The 24,991-nt window shown below is 40.8% G+C and overlaps 1 protein-coding gene across 3 annotated transcripts in view; it reads left to right on the top strand.

Moving 5' to 3' along the window:
- The window catches only part of B3GNTL1 (UDP-GlcNAc:betaGal beta-1,3-N-acetylglucosaminyltransferase like 1), a 302,350-nt gene that overhangs the window by 47,044 nt on the left and 230,315 nt on the right, over positions 1–24,991 (top strand). For all 3 annotated transcript variants that reach the window (XR_008596943.1, XM_054978791.1, XM_054978790.1), the window contains exon 6: positions 11,885–11,980. Coding sequence is in view for 2 of the 3 variants with exons in the window: in XM_054978791.1 (XP_054834766.1) it covers positions 11,885–11,980 (96 nt within the window). In the remaining variant the exon portion in view is untranslated. The remainder of the gene's footprint in view (positions 1–11,884; positions 11,981–24,991) is intronic.

The raw sequence follows: 24,991 nt of genomic DNA, 5'->3' as shown, positions 1-24,991 counted from the left end.
AGACCCTTACAAACACGTTTATTTCAAAAGCTGTGCGAAGAGATGGGTAGTCTCCATAAATCTCTTCTTCTGCATACAGAGGTACGTGGGTTATCCAGAGGGAAAGTACTGACAAGATTAGTGGAATTACGCAATGAATTACAGTTTACCTGGAAGGAAAAAATGAATATCTTGAATCTCTACTGGACGAAGAATTCATCCTCAAGCTCACATACTTGGCGGATATTTTCTCAAAGTTAAACGAACTCAATTTGTACCTGCAAGGATCAGACGGATCCGACATTTTTGCAGTTCACGATAAAATTCGAGCGTTCATGAAAAAACGTATGTTGTGGAAGAGATGTATCGAGGAAGGCAAGTATGATTGTTTTGAAACATTTGAAACTTTCATTATAGAAAACGAAGTGCAGCCAGATATCAATGTAGTGTCAGCAATTTCCACTCATTTAACAGAGTTGAAAAATAACTTTGACGCCTACTTCGGGGAAGAGATGAAAAAGTTCGACACGATGAGCTGGATTTGTAACCCGTTCCAAGACAACATACCAACTGTAATGTCAACAAAAGCAAGTGAAGAACTTATTGATTTATCAGAAGATACATCGCTGAAAAACACTTTTAATCGCAAGCAATTAACGAAATTCTGGCTTTCAGTTGCTGACACCTATCCCTGCCTGTTTGATGAAGCCATGAAAGTCCTCCTCTCCTTCACTACCTCATACTTACGTGAAGTGGGATTTTCAGCCATGGTTCATATTAAAACTAAATACCGAAATAAATTGGACGTGACGAATTCATTGCGATTAAAAGTGACTAAAATCGAAGTCGACGCTAAAGCTGTAATGGCAAGAAATAGGAAACAAATACATCCTTCTCATTGAAATATCACATCTTATATTTAGTAAGTAAAAATTTCAATTATAACTGGATTTTTTTCTTTTTTTCTTAATTGAACAGTCTTTCACAATAGTTACAATATGTATTAACAAGAAAATGCTGCAGCAGCAATATAACATTGCTTTTTTTCCTTCATGTTAGGCACGGGTGCGTTATATATGGTTATTGTATTAGGTGGGTCCCGAACTTTGAAATTTTTTTTAGATGGGTCACGGTCCAGACAACTTTGGGAAACACTGCTTTATACTATAAAGGACATTATGATATTCATCATTTTGTTTGCAGCCCTTTTCTAATAATCTCAAGCCATGTAATTTGCTCTCCCCTGCTAATATCACATACTGAATTTATGTTTTCATTGTGTTATCCACTGCAGTCCCATGATTTCTTTCATGGTTTATCACCACTAGTTCATATTCCATCAGTACATAGGAGGTTAGGATTTTTTCTACACCAGTGTGCATCATTTTATAATTTCTTACATGGAACTATTTACTAACTTAAAAGAGGGCATTTCTTGTTAATGCTTGACTACTGAGTTTACTTGGAAATGGTAGATGAGGGATTTTATCATCCTTATTCACATATTTTCAACAGGGCTTTTTGTTGAGACAGGGCTTTTTGTCCAGAAATCAGGCTCTGGTTATCAATTAGAAAGTAATGTTTTGAAGGGAAAATACTCGCAGTTCGTATCTCGTGTTCTGGAAACATATGAACGGCCATCACTTTATTTCTCTGTAGTTCTCTTAAACTCCATGAAGTTGAAAGTGTTGCCCTGTCTTTTTCTCCTTCCCTTTTTTGGTCATCTTTTTATGTGAATGACATGGGTACCAAGGGCCATGATTTGAGAGGAATGCAGCACCCACAGTTGACGGTCATAATTTCAAAAGATTTTGGATCCCATTAGCACATCAAAGAGAGTGGGCAGAACTTCAAAAGAGCTCAGTATCTAATGTCCCTATTTATTTATGGGTGAAGAGTATTCTTAACAATCTGCTCTTTATTTAAGCCAGTGGTGCTTACACTGTGATGTGGAGAGAGCTGTATTCACCATTACTGCTTACCAAAAGGGCTACATTAATACTTTATGTCCTGTTGATCCCTCCAAACAAACTGTACAGTAATATAAGATATGACTAATGATATTGTTTAAAATTACCAGATTACTTATGAGCATGTGGGTTTGTCTCTTCTTACTATGGCTGAACATTAGCCAGCCCTGGTGTGCCTGGAGTGAGGGGCAGGGTTTCCTTCTTAGCCTTCTCACTCTCTTCTCATCATGGGAAACAGCAGCTTAGGGGAGAAAGCGAGATTGTCCTTCTCCAGAAAATTTGGCAAGCTGGTTGTGGAGAAAATCTACCACCAGCCAACTGAGGCCAACTTGTTCTTTTCTTGGATGGCTGCCATGGCAGTGGTTGTACACTCGTCTCTGAAAGAGCTTGCTTGCTGTTCTCCAGACAGTTGCCTGGGATAAGAATACAGAGGCTGTGGAAAAGAGTGTGCGAAGGGGTTGTTCAAGAGGATGGGCCCTTTACTTCCATCCCTGGCTTGAGGCCTGCAGCTCACCATTTACCCATGTCCAGTCCCTGCAGTGGCGACTGTTTTAAGGTGGGAACTGCCTGCCAACCACAAACCCTATGGGACAATGGCCTTGCTACTATTTTGAAACATGATCGGCTGAGTGAGAATCATTGATCTAGGCATTTTATGTTCATGTTTTCCTAAGGTATTGCCTCCCGCTTTTTTTTAAAGTAGGAAGCTCCACCAAGGCATCTTACATTGTTCTGGAGGTACCTCTTATTGATTCATAAGCTTGGCCTGTGTAGTAAGGGACTTTACACAGACAGATATTTTGGATGTAGAAATGATGATGGGCAGAAAAAGGCTTAAACTGTCTTTTGTCTATTTCACCACTTCTCCAATCCAAATTGTGCCTTTCCCAAAGAGACTGGGGGAAGAAGAAAGAGCTGTGGGGATTTGGTCAGGGCCATATTAACCCATGGCCAGGCCCCTAGGCTTTCAGGTATTTTGGACCCTCTCCGGCACTTCAGTCTTTCACCCCACTACGGCTGACAGCCTGACTCTAGTACTGTAGGTATTAGACCGCAGTACATAGCTCTATATCCATTTTGAGGGTCTCCTGAAGAATTCTATTCACAATTTAAAAAATATTTTTAATGCACAAGTAGAACTCTTCAGGAAAACACATTTTGGGGGTATAATTGTTCAATACTGTAATATTTTGAAGTGAATAAATTTTTTATTATTTATTAAAATATATAATTTATGGATAATTGTTTTAATATAAGAGACAATTTGTTTCACTTCAATAAGGAAGCAGTTAATTATTTTATTAATAGAGGTTAGTCTGTACTGGTTATTAACTGTAAATAAATAATCTGAACAGGCCTAGTCAGCTTTATGAATAATATGGCCCTGGATCTGATTTTGCACATTTGTATGTCTGTCACTTTGTTCAACCTGTTACCTCCAATTTTGTAGATTTGATTGCTTGTCAATTACTGCAGGTTATTTATCTCCAAGTATCATGTTACTAATTTCTTCTTTCTCCACTTCATGCCTCCCCCCTTCCTGGGGGAAGTTACAAGATCAATGAATTATTGGTGATTGCCCCCATCCCTCTTTCTGGTGTTGCGGTGGTAAGATGATGACCAAGATGCAGAATCTTAACTCTGGAAGTTGTTGTGCATAATTTTCTACTCTTCCTTTTTTTGTGCACTCAGTCAAAAAGATGGCTGAGCTGAATAACACGTATGGGTGTGTTTGCTTGTGCCCACGTCTGTGCCTTTGAAAGATATGACAGTGCAGTTCTATAGCTTAGCTCAGTGCTGAGCATGGCTTTCAGTGGTACCTTTCTGCCTGTCACCATTATGGAGTGATGTGCAACTTTACCAAAGCTACTATCTCTGTTGTCTTTGATGCTACAGACTATACTTGTGGTCTTCATGTGTCAAGGCTTGCCCTAGTCTCACCTGCTCATGGAGTGAAAACTCTTTAGAAGTTTTTTCGGAGGAAGAGCTTCCCATGATTTCCACTGTGCTCCAAGCTGTGTGCACTCCATAAGCCCCATGTTTCCTCTCCAACAGCAGGCTCCAGTTCAACTTCCTGTAGGACCAGCAGATGAGGAAACTCCTTAATGAACCAGTCTACCTCTTACATGTCCCGGGTCTCCCCCAGAATCCCAGGAATGGAGAAGACAGAGGGACAGAATCGAAGTCTGGAGCAGGAAGGGAAATGCACACTTGGAAGCTCTCTCAGGAGGAAGATACAGCTCTATAGATCTTTGCAAGATCTGGGATCTAGCCCTGGGTTACAGGAAAGGGTGGGATTGCCAGTTCCCTGTATAATCACACAGTTGAGTACCAACCTTTGCTCATTCACATTTTCCTTTCAAACTGCTTGCACTAAGCTTTAACTTTCTAGGGCCTGCCTGTCTTTTGTGGAGATCACTAGTCTCCAGCTTCAGCTCCTGCCTTGACCCCTGAATCCTGTGCTGTTTGTTTTTTTCTTGCTTAACTGCTTGCCTGTGATCCTTGAACCTTCCTGCCAACTTGCCAGAACAGAATGGCAGGGCCCTAGAGGGGGCCAACAGACTTGCTTCTCTGCGTGCTGGATGAGTGGTGACTAGCATATAGGGCTTAAGGGTAATATATCCATTCTGTTTAAAGTTGGTTACTATCTTAATTTAAATGAATCGGATTTTAAGCGATTTGTGCTCAAACACTGATCTGTGCCTTAGATTATAGGAGGTAACCACAGATTGATATATTTCATTTACAACTCAGAAGTATTACCTGTTTAGCCTGGGAATATCTGGACCCCATCGCACATTTCAGATGATGGAAGAGGAGGGGGAATTTTTGCCGATTCTCCACTCCTGTAGCAGATTTCCACCTGTCCCCCCACCCCACCCCATCCTGGTGGTGCATTAGGCTGCAGTGGAAGTGGAGAGGCAAGGCAATTAAACTTTGCTGACAAAAATCTTTTAGATGGGAGTGAATCCTGGGGGTGTGTAGCTGCTGTGTAATGAGACAAAAGTGCTGCACGTGCCCAGTAATAATTTCTTCACCTCTCCGCAGCCTTGATACTAGATTAGGGTCTGGCATCCGTTGTCTCTGCCTGCCAATCCTATCCCTACCCATGTTCAGAATTCAGGGGTAGGGTTGTATTGTTAATCGTGAGTTTGTAAACTGTTTTAGAAACAAAGAACTGGAATGTAGCGAATAGTTTCTTTTATCTGTAGGGCTGTGGCTTATTTTCTACTTCTTATATTTTCTTAAACTCATTCTCAATGTTTGTTTCATGCTTCTTACAGGAAATCAAATATTGATTTTTTGCATACTTATGCAGAGATTGAATTTATGTAGGAAATTTGCTTTGGGACTAATTCATTAAGTCAAAAACACATGATTTAGCAATTTCATTTAAAATACTCCTTTAGATTTTTGTTGACTTTATATTTGAAAGGAAGGGAAGAACAACAATCAGACCAGTTGGGGTGGCTTTCATTGTTTATGCTTTGCAGTAATGTATGAAAGAACAATTTGAAAGAACCATTTGAATAACCTTTTTCTTGAAAGCATGAGTAATGAGATCTTTGTGTGTGTGTTTCCTCATCGCCATCAGATTTTGCAACTCACTAATAGCTAAGAATTTTTCTTTTCCTGAGCCTGTTTTGTCACAAGAGCCAACTCTCATAATTGACAGTGAAAAAGTAAGCATCAAACATGTATGAAAATCAAACTCGAAAGTTTGCAGTTATAAAACTATGCTGTGTTGACTGGCATTAACGACCTGAATCAGCTACTATTTATAGTACTCAGGGCTTTTTTTCAGGGGGAACACGGGGGAACGGAGTTCCGGAACCTCTTGAAAATGGTCACATGGCTGGTGGCCCCACCCCCTGATCTCCAGACAGAGGGGAGTTGAGATTGCCCTCCGCGCCATGCAGCGTGGAGGGCAATCTAAATTCCCCTCTGTCTGGAGATCAGGGGGGCGGGGCCACCAGCCATGTGACCATTTTCTCCGAGGGCAACCCACTAAGTTCCACCACCTCTTTTCCCAGAAAAAAAGCCCTGATAGTACTACTCCAGAATAGTTGTTGTTCTTGGTGCAAGATGGTTCTTTCTTCAAAGACTTGTTTTCCATGCTAGGCAGGACAGTTGTAGCTTCTATTTAGCTTAATAATCGTACACGATTCCTTACATGCCTTTCTCATATTTGGACACCGTTAATAATATATTGTGTCATGATGTGTTCTATATTTATGTGTACCCGCTTTCTGCTTATGCTATATGATTGCCAACCACTACAGAGGCTGCTTTGTTAGTGCAGTGTGTTGAGGATAGAAAAGATGGCAGTGACATTATCTGACATGGTATTTTATAGATGGTCACCTCAGGTTAGCTACAGTCACAAAGCAAGTTGTATTGTATATTGCTGATACAACGTTCCCATTCTCAAAAGGAAAAGCAATGCAATCCTAAGAAAAGTTACCCCAGTCTAAACCCATTGGTTTCAATGGGCTTAGGGTGGTATGACTCTGTTTAGGATTGCACTGAAAGAAGTACAAGAATCTGAGTGAATAATACTGTGTACACTGGAATAATGTCAAATGGGGATACCTAATGTCACCTAAGGAGGCTCCTATCAAGTGAATGCCTGAAGAAGACTAAGCTTTTCTTGTCAAGAGAAGGTCAGCTGCGCTTTTGATTTTACTACCTTTAGAAACAGTTTTTTAAAGAGAAGTTTTTTGCGGGGGGTTATCAAGTTTAGTAAGGATAACACGTTTAAAATATGCCAAAGATATAGCATTCCAGTAAAAGTCAGCATTGTGTAGTGGTCAGAGTGTCAGACTAGGATCTGGGAGACCTGGATTCAAATCCTCAGTCTGCCATGGAAGCTTGCTGGATGACCTTGGACCAGTCACACACTCTGAGCCTATCTTACCTCACGGGGTTATTGTGAGGATAAAATGGAGGAGTGTAGAATTATGTAAGCCACCTTGGGTCCCCATTGGGGAGAAAGGCGGGGTACAAATAAAGTAAATAAATAAAATAAGTAATCCAATGAATGCAGCTGGGTTCTTTCATCTTCATTTAACCTGGAAGATGGCATCCTACCTTGACTTGGCCAGTCTGCACACATGGATCCATGCCACTCTGACCTTGTGACTACAGACTGATCAGAAAGTGGGGGCAGATCAGGGAACTATTTTACTTTAATTGGAAACCTGGCCATAAGACATCCAGTCCTAATAGTAATCTGTCACCTCCTGGCAGCTGTTCATTAATTTCTATTTGTGCAGCTTTGGCCGGGTCAGTCTGCTTTGTGTATAGAAGCTAAGCTTCCTTATCTTTTTGTTACGGCATACCTTTCAGAGAGGCGGGATTGTGTTTGCCCAGCACTTTGCTTCTCTCCCCCCACCCCCAACCTACTTTTCTGCATTTCCTCATGCACAATTCTAGTCGTGTGCTTAAGGCTTATTTTGTAAACCCCATGAAATGAAAGAAAGTCTGTCTTGCTTAATATATGCAAGCAAATCCCTGTGTAATGCCCTCTTCTAAAATGAAAGTAACCCATCTACAGTTAGTTTAGGATGAATCATGCTTCTAACTGGCTTTAAAAATGTTGCTTCTTTTAGTTTCTGGATAAATAAAAGGTCTGCTTCTTACTGATTATTAGGAAGAGAGGTGGTCTGGTAGTCTGTCTTGGAAAAAATAGTGAGCATGGGTGCTTTACTTAGTTTTAAGTGTTATAAATACATAGTAATATATATTGACACATACACACAAACAATGATATATGGTAGAACACTATTAATGGATTGGCTACTGATATTGGTGAATTTCATGGCTGCCTCATTCAAAATTTGTATTTGTATTAAAATCAAGTGCAATTTCTTCAGACATTCTGCTCCAGCTCAGAATTTAAAGTGACATTTTGACTGTGCACCAGTTTTTAACAGCTGAAACACCTAGAACAAGTTTTTCTGCCAGTGTTGACCCCTTATTCTTGATCACTGTGATCTTTGTGCCCAGACTATCTGAACAAGCAACCACTTACCTGATGAATGTATCTATTTGAGTCAGTTCTCTTGATTTGATTCTTGAAAATATTTTGTGTGTTTGTTGTCCCCTATAAAATATTTCAAACACTCTTGTTCCTGGGTATTTTTTTTTTGTAGGATGAAAGGTTGTTTAATTTTTAAGTTGTTTTCATGGCTGGTGCAACTACAATTTAGTGGTGGAGGGAAACAATCTAATAAGGCATGTTAATGGTGATGAGAGCATGTGCCAAAATTGTGACCTGGGGAACTTTTGGAAAACAGATAAACTTTTCCATAAATCTTGCTGAGAGTACTTATAAATACTGAGCTGATTTCAAATTGATCTAAAAGAATTTGTATCATAATAACTAGTTAGGCTAGTGCCATCTGATTGTTAAAAATGGAAGTGGGAAAAGCACCTTGGACGGGAGTTCCATAACTTGGCTACCACTACATGCAACACAATCTCTCCAACAGAACATGAAGACACTTGAAGATGGACCTTGGTTCATATAGACAGCTAACTCTCAGATGATGTAGGCTACTTCCACACAGATGTTATTGCCTCTCAAACTGGAGCATGTTTTTCTTGGGCTTCGTCATGACATTTGTGACGGACTGCACTTCAAAGCAGGTTTCCTAAGTGCAGCAATCAGAGAGCTGGGAGAGAAAGAGTTAACTCTTGCTTGGAATGGAGAGCTTGAGTGACAAGCTGCTCCCTCCTTTCCGATTGGTCAGTTAGAACTCGGCTGAAGGGTTGACAGTTGGTTTCTGACAGGATTGTTCAGAGAGAGTTTGTGAGTGAGTCTGACAGGGAAGGTCAGACAGGTTCCCCTCTGGAGTGAGCAAAAAGGAAACTATATGTTGTGAATCCACTCTGAGACTGCTTGCAGGGGGAGTGGACTTTAAATTAAATGAATAAATAACTGTAACTTCACTGTTCTGAAGAAGAATTCTATTTAAGAATTCTTAGTATAAGTGCCAGCAGAAGTTGAAGCCTGCTTGACATGGACACTATAGAATTGGAAGTGTGTTTTGGCAAGAATAATTGGGTAGAAGGTTAGACTCCCTTTCAAGCCAGAAGGAGAAGGGTTATATCATCTTAGGAGAAGAAGATTGGTTCCTGTCCAGTTTCTAAAGAGGGTTTGGCTCTGAGGAGGACCTCGGATCTGTTGTAAAGGGAAAACAGTTTTAAACTAACTCTAGAAAACCTGAGCAGTCATAAGAAACTCTGTGAAGAAACATTGTTGCTGTAACTAAAGTATTAAGAAAAATACCTCACTGATAAGCACCTAGAATATAAGAAACTAAGCTTCAAGGAAATTGTTTTGCCTGTTACTCAAAGTGTATTTTGTACCACCAATGGAATTTTACCTCATCTCTTTCATTCCCTGACTACTTGTTCAATCCCTGTCTGTTAAATAGAGTTTTTTTTACTTTTGAATGTTATACAGTCTCCAATGCCATTTCCAGCAAAAAAAGGGCTCCCACTTCTCCCCATCAACATCCTGGACTGGGCCAAAAAGCCAAAATTATATCTGACCATCAGGATGGGACAAACAGATTTTCAAATCGTAAACATTGACATGCTATTTTGGGCTGCTCAGCAAAAGCAGGCGAACTGAATTTTGGCGGGAAAATCTGCCTCACATTGGGGGGCGGGGGGCGGGGCGGGTTCTGTCATAACATCTTAGAGCAATCATCTGGGTTTTCCCCAGCTTCTCTGTAACTTTTGGCAGTATTGTCTTTGTTCTAGCTCCTCCAACTGCCATTCCTTTCCCCATGACACCAGAGCTCTCGTGCTGGCGTGGGCGGGGTGGGTGGGTAATGATGGCTGTGGAGGGGTGGTTGGGCGAGGTAAGGTAAGGAAAGCACGTGGATGCTCTGTTGCTGCTGTGAATGCCTCTGCAGGGTTTTATAGTCTGGGGTTGGGACTAGAGCAGTTTTCACTGTTGTGTTATATTGTTGTTTTATTGTGATTTTATTGAATATATTATGTTTTATATTGGTTTTTAACTGGTGTAATTGTTGTGAATTGCTTCAAGCTCTTAATTGAAGAGAAGGGGTATAAAAATCAAATAAATAAATAATGCATGGCAGTTTACAGCATGTAATCAGGCATGCACAACTAGTAACCCAGTTACATATTGTAGCCTGGGAGATGCTTGACAATTCCTCTGCTTTCTTTGGAGTCCTGGGCAGCAAAAACAAAAGGTTAAGCAAGGTTTTGATACTTAAAATCAAAGTTCAGAATGAATAAGACACTAATTTTAATGTTAACTCCTGTAATATTTGCCAACTGCTCCAAAGCTGCAACTTCCATGTCAAAATCTGAAACAGAGAGGTTACAGCAGGTGTGAAATATCATTTATGCTGCAATTAGCACAAGCTCTCTTCTGTTTTCTTTGGATTCATAATTAGTGGGAAGTCAGAATGCACTCTGAGGCTCTTCTAGCTACAGAGATTGGCAGACAGAAGGAAATGTATATATGTATGTGTCTGCTTCTTCAGCCCTTCTAATGCTATTGGAATGTATTGCTAAAGAGGAGGTACATAGCCTTCTCATTAATGCAAAGTACTCCTGTGTGTCTTAACCAGGTATTCATGCATGGATCTATTTATTTGTAATATCTATAATCCATGCTCCTGAGGCAGCTGATAGCAAGATTTAAAAGATGCAGAATAAAAAAGCTGAAAGAATTTAAATATATGAATATGTGACTGGTGGCAGCATTGTCCTCAATTTTAGTTCCATTGTTTAAGCTGCTATACCTGTTTAGGTCATTTCAGGTCTGGATCTAAGAATGTGGAACATGCTGACTCAAATAGGTCAGCCGTGGGTCTGACAGAAAGCAACCCTACCTATTACAGAGAAAAGGTTCACAGCATTTCAGGCATAACTATTTTCCCAATCATATAAACTCCCACAAAGTTAGCTGTTTTTGCAGATGGTTCTGCCAGATAATTTTATAGATAGTTCTGCCAGATAATTAGTATCTGAAGAAGTGACCTGTGACTAGGGCTGTGCGCTTTGGGTTTTGCTTCGGGTAAAGTTACCCGAAGCAACCCGATTTGGAATGCTTCAGTATTCCCCGAATTGGGGCCAGCATGCTGGCCCTGCTTCGAAATACCAAAGCAAAGCTTTCCGAAGCATTTGGAAATGCTTTGGAAAGCTTCGGGGCTTGTTTAAAGGGCCCCACCGCTGCTTGCAAGCTGCGGCGGAGCCCTTTGAACATTAACCCCCCCACCTCCCCCCCACCTACCTTGCGGTGGCTCCAAGCCGGCTCCTCTGTTGCCGTTGTGCTGCTGCCCAAGCCTGCGGGGTGGTGGGAAGGCTGGAGCCACCTCCTCCAACCCTTCCTGCCCCTCAAATGGCCGCGGTGTGCCAGCTAACAAAAGATAATACTATCTTGTTATGGGGTTCAAATCTCAGAGATGTGTTGTTTGCTTCACAGAACTTCTAAAGTGATTTTACTCTGTTAGTTTTCATGTTAAGCCAAACTACAGATGACCAGTCGTCCCAGTATGTTTTTTTCACTCTGAAAAGTAGCCATAGGAATCCTGATTCAGATTGTAGCCATGATGCTAGGAAAGGTTTTTTTTTTAAAAGACCCCCCACTATGCCTTTTTTCCCCTGTGCCATTTTTTCATTTGAAATTGCGCCTACAGGTATCTTTTGCCTACTTTCTTTCGCTACAAAGGCTAATTGTTGTGGTTGTATGTGTGTCAGATGGTTTGTGGTGGAAAGAGTTAAACTCCCTTGGGCTCACTACTTTGGTTCCAGTTAGACTTGGGCCTCCTGTGATTGCTTTTAGGAACAAAATTTTTATTATGGATCTCTACTGTGCCATTTTGATGAGGTTTTGGTCCTAATATATGCTTTTCAACATTATGTCTCCTTCCTCCCTTTACTTTCAGATCATAGGTTGCCAAGTTAGGAGAGAGCCAGCAGATTCCACTGAGCGATACACTCGTTGGATAAATAGTCTAACAAAGGAACAACTTGTGACTCAGGTATTTGATAATATCCATCATATCCATCAGTAATTTTAAAGTACCAAAATGCTCACTTCCCATCATGCTGTGATCATTGAATTTTAAATAACCTCTTGCTGCATGTGATAGTTTAGAGCTGTATATCACTATAGTCTCTTCCACAAAACCTTACAAACAAGAAAAAAGTGTTTTGAGTCAGTGTTCTCATTGTTAATAATATTTTGTACTTTTGTACTTTGTAACATGAAGCATGGAGAAATACAGTGACTAGAGCACAGTGGCATGCATGTTTTCTCTACAAGCTGTATTACTGTATCTAAAATTTTGATTGCTACGTCAAACAAAACAATAAGCTAGGGAGAAATGGGAAAACAACTTTTGCATATGGAAGGAACAGTGACAGATTAGTATCTACTGAAGTTTGATACAGTTATACTCATTAAATTTCTCTTTATGTATAAAAAAATCTGCAATGTTTCAACAGTAGTTAGAACATTGATATACATGGAAAAAATACTTAGGATGGTATGGTCCACCCCAAGGGGAGACCTGTGGGGAAAATGTATTCTCTTCTAAGTATTTTAGAGCCACACTGGTAACTCACTGGGGATACTTCAGGAGTGCTCCATCACTGATTGTATTCCCTTTCTTTTGTCTGTTTACCTGGCACATATATAGACTGAAAGGTTCAATTCACTCATTCTTTTCCCATTTAAGGCCAGCTTTTAAATCAACTAAAATAAAGACAGGCTCTCTAGGTCTTTGAATTCTTTGGGGGATTTGGGCTGTTTGTTGAATATGGATGATGGGGTGTTTTTTTACTCCTTTTGTATGCATTCCATTCAGTTCTTTTCTGCATATTTTTAAACTTGGAACTTACAAAAATATATATAACCCAAATGTATTAGAACTTGTAAGTCCTTGGACATGGCATCTGTTCATAATCAGGGTATCAGTACAATATAGATTCTGCAATGGTTCTCGAAAGCTTGTGCTACAATATAGTTAGTTAGTCTTAAAGGTGCTCCTGAACTCTTTACTGTTTTGCAACTACAGACTAACACGGCTAACTTCTCTGGATCTATGCATTATTTTGGTGCACATAATTGATTACTGCTGATCTTTCTTGAGCAGTTTGAAGTTATTTGGGTTTGAGATAGAGATGGTATTGATTGCTCTGATTGATGATCTTTGCTGGTAGAGTGACAGGGGGAGTGTTGTTGATTCTCCAGGACCTCTCTGCAGTGTTCAATACCATCAGTCATCATATCGTTTTGGAAAGGCTGGTTGAGTTGGGAGTGCGGGATATCATGTTTCAGCCATTCCTCTCTCACTTGAGTGGCCAGTTCAAGAAGAGGACACTGGAAAACTTCTGCTTGGCACCATGGCATTTATGCATGAAGTCCCATATGATTTCCTTATGCTGTTTAACTTCTACATGAAACTGCTGGGAGAGGTAATAAGGGGATTTGGAGGAAGGTGCCACCAATATGTGGATGACACCCAACTCTGCTTCTCCTTAAAGGCTGAGTCATTTGGGTCTGTGGTAGGCATGTGTGGTTCGGGAATCTGATTTGGAAAAAATGCCTGAATCGGACCTGATCCATAAAGATTTGGGATTTCCGAATCTGGCCCCGATTCGGAAATCCTAAATCAAAGCTTTCTGAAGCATTTGTAATGCTTTGGAAAGCTTTGGGGCTGAGTTTAAAGGGCCCCGCCGCTGCTTGCAAGCAGCGGCGGGGCCCTTTAAACATCACCCCACCCCCAGACCCCCAGCCCCACCCACCCCCACTTACCTTTGCAGCATCGGCGGCAGCAGTGGCTCCAGCCCTCCCCCCTGGCCATGGAGTGGTGGAGGAGGCAAAGAAAGCCCTTCCTGCCCCTCAAATGGCCGCTGCAGCGCCGCGGCCATTTGAGGGGCAGGAAGGGCCGGAGGAGGCGGCTCCGGCCTTCTCCACTGCCCTGCAGGCTCAGGAGGCAGTGCGGCGGGAGAGGAGCCGGCTGGCTCCAGCCTGTCACAGCCTTGTGCTGCCGTGCATGCTGTCGCCACCATGGCAGCAGCCTGCCACCCAGCTGATCTCCCTCCCCCTCTCCCTCCGGCCAGGTAAGTTGGTGGGAGGTAGAGGAGTTGCCTCGGGGGGGGGTGGAGGGGTTGCCCCAGGGGGGTGGGGGTGGGGGAGTTGCTCCCCCTCACTTCAGTATGCTCCGAATATTTATGGAGCATACTGAAGTGAGTAAAATACCATAATTCCGAAGTGGCTTGCCCAAATCTTTTCGGGATGCACACCCCTAGTCTGTGGAAGTCCTGAACAGGTGCCTGGAGACAGTAATGAGGACCAGTAAACTGAAGCTCAAGCCAGACAAGATTGTGCTGCTGGTCATTGACAAAGGAATGAGGAATCAGCCTGTCCTGGAGGGGATTGCATTCCTCCTGAAGGAACAAATTAATAGCTTGAATGCGTTGTGGGATCCTGGTCTACAGTCTCCTTTATGGCATATAGCACCTTTTATCAGCTGTGGCTGGTTCACCAGCTACAGCCATTCCTTGAGAAGTGTGATCACAGTGATCCATGCTCTGATCAGATCCAAGCTAGATTATTGTAATGTACTTGGGGGAGGGGGTGCCATTGGAATTGATCCAGAAACTTCCATCTCATCCAAAATACAGCAGCTGAGATATTGTGAGGGATGGAATACAGGGATCATATCCTGATGCTGAAAGATCTGCAATGGCTGTTTCTGGATATTGTTCAAAGTGTCGGTTCTTACCTTTTAAAACCCTAAATGGCTTGAGGCTAGGGTGCTTGAAGAACCACCTCCTCCCAGGTAGTCCAGCTTTCCAGTTAAGATCAGCCTCACAAATCCTGCTCTTTCTGCCCTTGCCTTCAGAGGTGAGGTGGATGGCAACCAGAGACAGGCTTTTTCAGTAGTAGCACTTAGTGTGGAATACCCTTCCCATTGAGGCTTGCCTAGCCACCTACATTGCTTTCTTTTAGGTGCCAGGCCCAAACATTTCTGTTCACCAAAGTTGATCTTTTGAGGTTGAACTTAACTCTATTTTAGTCTGGAAACTGTTTTAAGCTCGCAGTAGTCTGTTTTTATGGTGTGTGTTTTTTATTCTGGGCTGGGTTGTTACTGCTGGATTTTAATTAATATCTTCTCATGTTTTGTTTTTATTTTGTTCTGTAAGCTGCCCTGGACAGGTTCCTGGAGAGGCGGCATACTTAAAAAATTTTTAAAAAAATGTCCATGTTTATTTTTTAAAATTCTGGCTGCTCAGCCCATCAGATTGATTGGAAATTTTTTATTTGTGCACATTTTAAAAAGAAAATAATGGAAAAACTAATCTTTTATTTGTCAGAGAATTCAGTGTTACCATGAGATCTGATTATATAAATATTTATGGTAGTTAAGTGATAAAATAATGAACATTACAAAACTGGATTCTAGGTCACATTATCTTTGTCCTTAAGTGAGGTACAATTTGTAAGCCTGAAACTGGCAGACTTGGCTTAGCAGGAAAGTGTTTCATTAGGCAGTTTGCCATTATTGAATAAAAGAGGCTTTTGCAAAAACAAGCACGGTTGCGGAAGAAATCTGTCCCATTTGCAGGGAAATGCGTGTACTAGCGGAGCATGATGAAGGATCTAATGGTTGGTTAGTGGCAGATATTCCCTGTATGCCTTAAGCAGCATACATTTTTGGCTTAGGTTTTGTGGTATTATGGCAGGAAGACATTTGTTTTTAATTTTATTGGGTTTAAGTTGCTCAAGAGAGGAATGCATCCTTGTTAGGTTTCATATTGTATAAACTTAGTTTCATTTCCTCACTGCTTTGATGCTGTTGGCATACTTGCAAACTGCAGAGTGATAAACCTAATGCAGAAATCCATGAAGTACTTTCAAAATATTTTACAGCTGACCGTTGGAAGGAACTATGAACCAAAACATCTGGTGTATTTATATAGGATAACACAACAAGGACGTTCTGTGGTATAAGACACATAAAGACACCACTAAACGCCATTGTGGAATGCTGGAGTGAAGCCAAATTTAGACGTTTTCTGCACTGATTTTTTCTGTTTGTTCTGGCCCCTGACTGCTTTGATTTACCTCCGCCCCCACGCCCGAGTTCTGAATGCATTTTTTTGCCTTTAGTTTTTGTTTTGAGTTTTTTGGTTTTCCCCTCCGTTTTTTTTTCTGTTTCCTTTGAGACCACTTTTACCCTGATCTTTTTTGGGAAGCCAGTTTTGAGTTGATTTCTTTCCCTTTGTGCTTAATGTCTCTTTCAGTTTTATTTGTCCCACCCACTTCTAACCCACTTTTTGATGATTGGATGTTTGTCATCAATGAACCACTCCTCCCACCGCCTTCCTTTCTGCACTCCTGTTTTTTAATGGTCAATTTCATATTGATATATTGACCTACCATTGTAATAATAGGTGCAGCAGGTTTTCTGCATCCCAAGCTTTCATTTTTTCAAAAAGTCAGTATCTAGCCCTTTCCCTTGTGGAGAGGTATGCCTTTTCCCTTATATCTCTGCAAGCAAAGTGACTAGAAACTTACCTTTTTTTAAAAAAACGAAAGCAGAGAATTAAGAGAACCTGCTGTAACTTTTATTACAATGGTAGGTTGAGCTATTGCTATGAAATTGACTATTTTTAAAAAAATTGCAGAAGCCCTGGCGACTCAGGAGAGGAGGGGGAGGGGTGACTACTTCAGGTGCCAGAAAAAGCAGTGCAGGTTGAAAAGTGCATAGCCGCTGCTGCTCTGGACTCCATCCCAACAGAGGCCAGTTTGCCCTGCTGTTGCCAGTCTCCGCCGTCTGGCTCTGGGTCAGCCCAGGCAGGCCTCTCTGGTTGTGGCAGGGGGGCATAGGTATGGATGGTAGTGCTACTCTCTTTTTAGGCTTCCCCAGGCAAAGGCTTGCCCATGTATTTATTTTCAGTATTTTTGAAAATTCAGCAACTTCAAATAAAGTTGCAAATTTACTATTGACTGCACAGTGAGGTCTTTATGGGTGCAATAGGAAGATCTATTCTAAATCAACTCAAAAACACTCTTGTTAATTTGAAATACAAATCATCTATCAGTAACTCATGCAGAGGAACTACCATCACATTTCTGGACTTTACTCAGAAGCAGAAGCATTAATTATTATGTTAAACACATAAACGGAAACCTTAGGGGTGAAAAATAGTTTCATTGACACTTCTGAACCAATTTTCTAATAAATGCATTAAATATCACATAGTGAACGCCCTCTGTCCTAGGACAGAATTTGACTTTTGAAAAGCACACCTTATGATGGTTGCAACTTTGCTCATCAAACTTTAGTTCCTCTACAAACACAGCTCATGCACAGCTCATGTTTCAAGAAGTGGCATGATCACAAGCAAAGGAAGGTGGGGCTGGCACGAGTTCTGCGGTTAATAGCCAAGTGGAAATGTGAGTGGTTGTAAGGCATTGGGTACATGAAGGAAGAGGAAGTGGTCTGCATCAAGCTGCTGAAGAACTGCTCTGCCACTGCCCTCTTTGTGGATGAACTGGCTTCTCTGATGTGGCTGAATGTAACCTTTTACATCAGATCTTGCAAAAAAGCATTTTGTATGCATTATTTAAATATTGCAATGAAATGGTTAAGCCCTATACTGTGAAATGAAAGGCCATGTATGAGTTGCTGCTGTTCTAAAAAAGGCTAATTACTGAAATTGAAACTCTGCAAAATGTCATGGAGTTTTATTCATTAAGGGGTTTTTTTCCCTTCAGTTTTCCATGCTAGATCACTTTTAAATTACTTCACTATTATAATCTGCACCTGTTTTCAGAAGGAAAATATGCTTGCTTTTTGCAGTGGTGGAAAATTGCGTATTTCATTTTCAGAATTTCATTTCTCCCTATAACATACTCAGTTCAGTTCCTGCAAGTTCTAAATGTTAAAATGCCAAATTTGCAAAGGTTCTCGCCATGGCTGTTTACAAAACGAAATGTTTATTTGGTTGTCAGGAGGGAGGAATGTTCATTGAATCAGGTTGTTGTGTTTGAACCCTTCCATATTACAAATTGCTTTGGGATGTCTCATACAGCTTGCTGCATGGCAAAGAAGATTTTGCTTCTAAGCCGAAAACTCCCACGACAGAGCTTCTCAACTTAAATTGATCTACATCAGATAAAAATCCCTGAATTAGTGAGAGTTGGTGCTGACAAGCAGCACGTCTCAGCTACCAGCATTTTGGGCAAACCCACCCTGGCTCCAGACTTGGCCATTGTTACAGCCAGCTTAGTTTATCTGCACCTGCACAAAACAGTGCTGAGAGGAGTTGAGCCTGTAGAGAGATGTTTTATCATGAAGTGATCTAGACCCAATTTTAAGTTACTTTTTGGAAGTGCAATATGTAGCAGTGACATTAATAGATCAAGAACGGCCCTTTCTCCATGTGCTGCTTGAGCAACAAGGGTTCAGTTGAAGTCGCCAAGGGTATCCCTTCCATAGCCCATTGGGCCACTTGAGCCAATGATGAGCTACTTTGGGAACAGACCCTCATCCTTAGGAGGCTCATGGTGCTTGCCAGTTACCACTACATATACTGTAGCAACTCACACTTTTCCTGCTGAAACTAATTATGACCTAACCAAACAAAAGATCGGTCCTAATTAGAGACCACCACTCCACAGGACATTGTGGAGCAGGCAAAAAGGCCCCTTCCTAACCAGTTTGCTCGAAAATACCTGTTCATCCCCTCCAAAGGGGACTAGCTACTCTCTCATTATCCATTGGGAGGATGGGAGGGCCCAACTAGCAGCAAAAGGTTCTGCAGAGAGCAGGGTAGAGCACAAGAGATTCACCAGTGCCCTTTTCACAGTTCCACCCAAGGCAGCAAATAGCTCATTCAGGGCCAGTAGTGGTCTTGCATCTTATTTAGAAATGGAGCTGCCACAAACCAGTACCCCAGCCCTTTAGGCTGGGAACTACATTTTGTAACTATTTTTGTCTTTTCTTTACAATGAGAATTAGAAAGGAGCTCTAAAGAGTTAGAACTTTAAATCAAATGAAGTAATACATTCCCTATTTTTTCCCTTAATTTCTCTTTAAGCTAACTGGTCAGTAACCGCATCACAGCTTCTAGTGTAAAGCTCACGAGATGTGAAATGTTTTCTTCTGTTTGTTAAAGCAACAAAATGCTGCTCCGATAACGTTTTTCTTCTTCTATGGTATTATTTGAGAGAGCTTTTTTGGCCTCTGGCTCCGTACAGTTCATGTTATCCTTTACAGTGTTAGGTCCACAGTGGTGAAATTGTCCAGATATTTGTCCTGTGACTAGAGCTGTGGCACAGAAATGCAAGTGAAGGTTGCAACATTGCATTCACCCTTGTCTTTTTAGAATTTACATTTGTTCCTTTGCAGCTGTGTGTGTCATTGTCTCACCACAGGACAGCCACAAATTCACCACAAATGCAGCTCTCAGTAAGGGAAGTCAAGACTATATTGCTTTATCAGAGGTGAATGTGTATTCCTTGTTATCATTAGGACAGGACAAAAGGAGGCCTGAGCATGGTTCTGTTCTTTGGATCATTAGATTATTATTCCAAGGACCAATTCTGACATAATGCTTTGCATCTACAGGTGTGATTCAAGAAGTATTCCTGTGAATCTATATGAGAAGTCCTGGTCCTTATGGAACATTTCCTGATCTCTTAAGGAACTGTCTTATAGAATTGCACACCTCTTTCTCTTCCCTTTTCTTCTTTTCCGCTTGAATTTCCACCTCTCTTTTTTCCCCTCCAGTGTCAGTCAAGATATACTATAGTTAACACCGTGGCTAAAGTTGCCAATCCTGGCTTGAAATATTCCTCAGGATTTGGAGACAGTGTCTAGGGAAGGGAGGGAATTCAGCAGGAACATGATGCAATAGAGTCTGCCCTCTGAAGCTCCCATTTCTTCCACAGCAACGTGATTTGTGTAGTACGGAGAAAGTTGCAATTCCAGGAGAACTTCAGGCCCCACCTTGTAGCTAATGGCTGAGTTCACATAAACTCTTGTTGGAGTGTGCTTGTGGTAAAATGGTCCTTTGAAATGCTACATCAAAGGCATGAGTCAGTGTCAAATAGGGCTGTTAAAGTGTTGGGCTGTGTTGGACTGGGACCAAGAAGACATAGCCTAAACCAAATAGCCCTTCCCCGCCGATGCCCCTTTCCCCCTCTTAAAAGGTGCTTACTTCATACCCTCTCAAAAGCCCTGACAAGCAAGCATGCCTTGTAGCTCTTTGTAAAGATCTCCAATGAGATCTCCCCACTCCTCTTCAGGGAAACTGTTCCACAATGTGAAAGTCATAATAGAGAAGGTCAATACCTGGTAGGCCACTCTGAGTGCGTCAGCCAGCCTGACAGCCGTAGTTGGCGCACAGGTATGTGTCAGCCTGACAACTGTACTTAATATACAGGACCATATGGAGGGAGATGGCCCTTCAAATGTGTGTGTTCCCAGGATGTGAAGGGATCTAATGGTTATAATCAGCATCTTGAATGGAACTCAGAAAAAAAACCAACAGTCAGTGTTGTAGTTGCAGTTTCAAAATGGGCAAAATATGTTCATATCTAGCCCCTGATAATCAGGCAGCTGCATTCTGGACTGGCTGCATTTTTAAGGCAGTCCAATGTAAAGTGTTCTACAGTAGCTCAACCATGAGATTAGAAAACATGGATCAGCGTGGTTGAGAGTTGGTAAATCAGATGCAAGTGGAGGTGCTCCTGAGACGATTACGCCAATGTTCTTTTCAGACAACAAGGTTGGGTCCCTGAACACCCCCCAGGTTTTTAACCTGCAAATGCCCTCTCCATCCAAGATAAGTGACTCCAATCACTCAAGAAAATCAGACATTCTGACCTGCATTACCTTTCTTTGGAGGAAATAAAATTTAAAAATGCAGCTCTCTGTGTGTGTGCGCATGTAAAGGTGTAAAGCGCCTCCAAGTTGCAGCAATAGACAACTTTTCATCATGATCTCCTTTGAAGCTGCTATGATACTATAAATCTTCTGTAATAGTACTCCAAATATTTGTAAATGGTTTTATCTGTCGTCCTTCTCCTTCTGAGCTACTTCACTGGCACAAGCCCAAGAAGCTTCCTCAGAAAGCTGAGGGGACTGAGAGACTGGTTTTGGAGAACCTGCAAACATTCACATGGAAGACAGCTCCCAAACTGCAGTATCCTCCTAAGGAACATTATAACAACAAGTAGCACTCCCAATGCACAGCTAAAGGCCATGGTGTCGTCAGCAGTCAATAAATCCACTCTCTGCTCTGTCCCACATTTGCATGCTTGAAAATTCTAAGCAGAAAAACTGAACTATGTTTCAAATTTCAGAGCTCCCTATCATTTGATGGGAATTTTACAAGTTTTGACACTGCCGTGCTCATTTGGCTACTCGGCTTCAAAAGCTTAGCATAAAAGCTGCTTCTTTTGCTCACTTTTCAACTTTGTGGTATTGAAAAAAAAATCTAACCACTGAACAAAACAGGGCCCTTTTTGAAGTCTGCCTTAAGTTACACGTGCAACACCCCCAAAAAAGTTTAGTTTGGAGTGGGTAGGGGAGAGTTTTTTATCATAAAATTATTCATAGATCTGCCCAGCAGATGTTGGCAATTGCGAAAGGGAACAGAGGCCATTCTGTGGTCAACCAGCATGCTTCATTTCACGTGGGCAGATTAAGGCTCAAGGCAGCAACTATTTCCTCTTAGCACGCTGGGTGACACTGTGAGCAGCCTGTGTGGGCAATAACCCAGTTAACTCATACAAAGCCACTGTTGTAATTGTCTGGTTCTTATTAATAGGTAGGAAGGGTCTTAGTCTTAAAGTTTCATTGTCCACTGTTTAATAAAATGACTTTTGAGCATAAATTATTTCTGAGGGTTGATTATTCTACCTTCTTACTTAGGAGCATTCTTTTTGTACATTAGTATACTGGTTGGCTCTGTGAGGCTACCTTGGTTTAATAAAAGCAGAATTCGGAATAGACTAAACAGTCCCATCCCACGCATGTTTACTTGGAACTAAGTCACACTGACTTCAATGGGAAATAGGCATAAATAGGATCAAACTGTAAAAGTGACTTTATATAGTAGCTAATACAATGACAGTGGGTATATAGTAGCTAATACAATGACAGTAGGAATATAGGAATACATTTCAATCTGAATTTCCATATGTCTGCTGAAGTGAAACAGTTCAGGCAGGGCTATACCATATGCTATGTCCACAGAATATCTGAGGTAGAAGCAATCCTGAACCAGATGTTTCCTGGGTATATTCTAGTGTTTGAAGAGTCCTCCCTTCAATATTCAATGCCTTTTACTGAAAGATTTTAGACTTTCATGAATGCTGATTTTACTTGCATTGGCTAGTTTAGTTGTCTTATGCCTCTATTGAATAAAGTGTATACTGAAAGAAGGTGAGGGGATGGAAATCATTCTGAGAAATTAAAACCAGTGATTCTTAACTTTCTTAAACCAGTGAGCCACTTAACTTTTTCAGATTGGGACTCGCTTCTAATTGTAGCTTTACTTACTATAGTTTCAGCACCTGTTTGCAAAGTAACCCTCACATTACTGGGGAGGGAGAAAGTATAAAATGCAGGAATGTCACATCAGCTCATGCTGGAAAAGTTTGTAATTTATTTTTCATGTTTAATATATAAAAATGTTATGTTACTGAACAACAGGCTGTATTTTTTGGCTGTGATGAACATTATGCAGAGGAAATTCAAACTTGCAATTGAGCCTCCTTTCCTGGTTCTTCCTGTGACAGAGTTGTGACCTTTGCATCCTGGCCTTTAGGTCCTGAGAACCACTGCCTTAAACATAGGGTTGATTCTAGGCAGCTTTTCAACTGGTAAAAAAGGAGGGGGAAAAGTCCCTTTTGGCCACCTAAAAGGCAATGCTGGGAACTGTGGGATCTGTATGAACAACAACAAAAAGTATGACTGAGGCTGCAATACAGAGGGTCACTTTGTGAGGTAGAATGGAAAACCTAGGTGGATCCAAACAATATAGTAGAAGTATTGGTTTAAAGTTATCTGTTAAGCTTTTTCTAATTATTTGGTGTTGCTGGCTGCAGTTGCTGTTGATCTTTCTTCTGAGTGAAGATGATCACATGATTTGAGCAGTGTAGCAAACCTGCCATATTTATATTCATTGTGTAATTCTTAGTGTAAACATAGAAGTAGGAGCCAAGGCACAAACACCCAACAGCTCAAATGAAACATTTGAGTATTTACTATATTTTATAAATACAAATGTTCTCCTAACGTTCACTAAGCAAATACAGGCAAGCTTTGGTTACTTGGTACCTGTTTGTCAGCGATGGTTTGGCTTATGTCACCTAGAAGGCTTGTTGATGTTGATGTTCCTCCCTTGGGTCTTCTGCTAGAAGCTGCTCATGATTCTTTCTGGCTTAAGTGAACTGGAAATGGCTTGAAATAGTACCTATGCTTCTTTTGCAGATCATTATTCTACTTCTGTTGTAAGTAGGGGTGTGCACCAAAAGAAATTAAATAAATCTGGATTTGATATTCTGGAGTTCCAAGAATTAGGAATTCTAAACTGATTCTCTAATTTGGTTCATTTATATCAGAGAAATTCAGTTTAATTTGGCCATTGTTCCGTATTAAGAAATCAATCCAGGGGCTCTCCAAGGGCCTGGGCAAGGGTGTGCGTGTCATCTTTCAAGCAAATTAAAGCAAGGTAATGCCTTGTGCTTTTGGCTGGTGCTGCTTGGTTCTGTTCCGCAGCAGTGTTGTTTGCTTCAGTTTGGTTTGAGTGGAATGAGTGTGATTCTCTGGTGTGGTGTTGATCCCTTTGCTTTACATTGGTTCTGGGGGGATTCCAGAATTGTGGATACGAACTGCACACTTCTAATCATAGTTGTAAGGACATTTGTAGTAATGGTAAGAAAACCAAGACCATAGAGGACATGGATCTTTGCTAAGAAGCTCGTTATAATTTGATCCGTGAATGTTTCCCCAAGCAAATTGTACTTGAAAAGTAAACTTTTGTGTTTTGATTTGATACAGGGAAGTTAAATATCGTGGCCAAGTTTATATAGTAAAGTTATATAGTAATTTAGTTACCAGAGTAGGAAGTAAATTTGGGCCTATGTCTGCTTTCCTATTGATTGTGATATTTAATGGTCTGTTTACACACTCAGTTGATGTAATTGTGTATTACTCCATCTAGCTTTGTGTTTTAAGAGTCACTTTGATCAAAGAAACTTCTGTATTACATAAGCCATGAAGGTTACAAAGTGAATAAGCTTGGGAAATGCAAGAATTAAGACCAGCAGCTAACTGAGGGAGCAGGAAGAGGAAGCTCTTGTCTAATAAAATTTAAGATTTATTCCTAAATTCAAAGGGATTAGCACAATTCTAATTTTAAAAAATAATCAGACTGAGGCAAAAGGTATTTTCTGTGGTTCATTTTACTTTACATATCCTCAAAAAACTTACACTAGCTGAGTGGGACTTTTTATTATATAGAGTTCATCCAATTCCTAAACACTACATATATACAAACATATCAACTGTACATACTTACATACATTTATCTTACATCAAACATAAGTATTTTTCTTTTCATAGTGCTAGCTACTGTTTTATATTTCATATAAATTCACAATTTACATGAAAATCAAACCAGAATATCTCTAAATTATATTAACATTGCACAGTTCTGTGAATCAAATGTTGCAGTTTCCTATACCAGTAGTCAAAAAAGAGTTCTAGAAAACCTTCTTAGCATGACACTCTGTTAGTTGTATCAATTCAGTTAGCTTTGATAACTTTGCTACTTGCCATATTTTCAATATTCATGATTTTATGCTTAAATGTTCAGAGTAGTTAGCCATGTTAGTCTGTAGTCACAAAATAGTAAACAGTCCAGTAGCATCTTTAAGACTAACCTACTTTATTGTAGCATAAGCTTTCGAGAACTACAGTTTCTTCATCAGATGCATCTGACAAAGAGAACTGTGGTTCTCG

The sequence above is a fragment of the Eublepharis macularius genome, chromosome 4 (assembly GCF_028583425.1).
Source record: "Eublepharis macularius isolate TG4126 chromosome 4, MPM_Emac_v1.0, whole genome shotgun sequence".
Lineage (NCBI taxonomy): Eukaryota > Metazoa > Chordata > Lepidosauria > Squamata > Eublepharidae > Eublepharis > Eublepharis macularius.
Note: the sequence above shows the minus strand (reverse complement) of the source record. Positions and strands in the feature narration are given on the sequence as shown.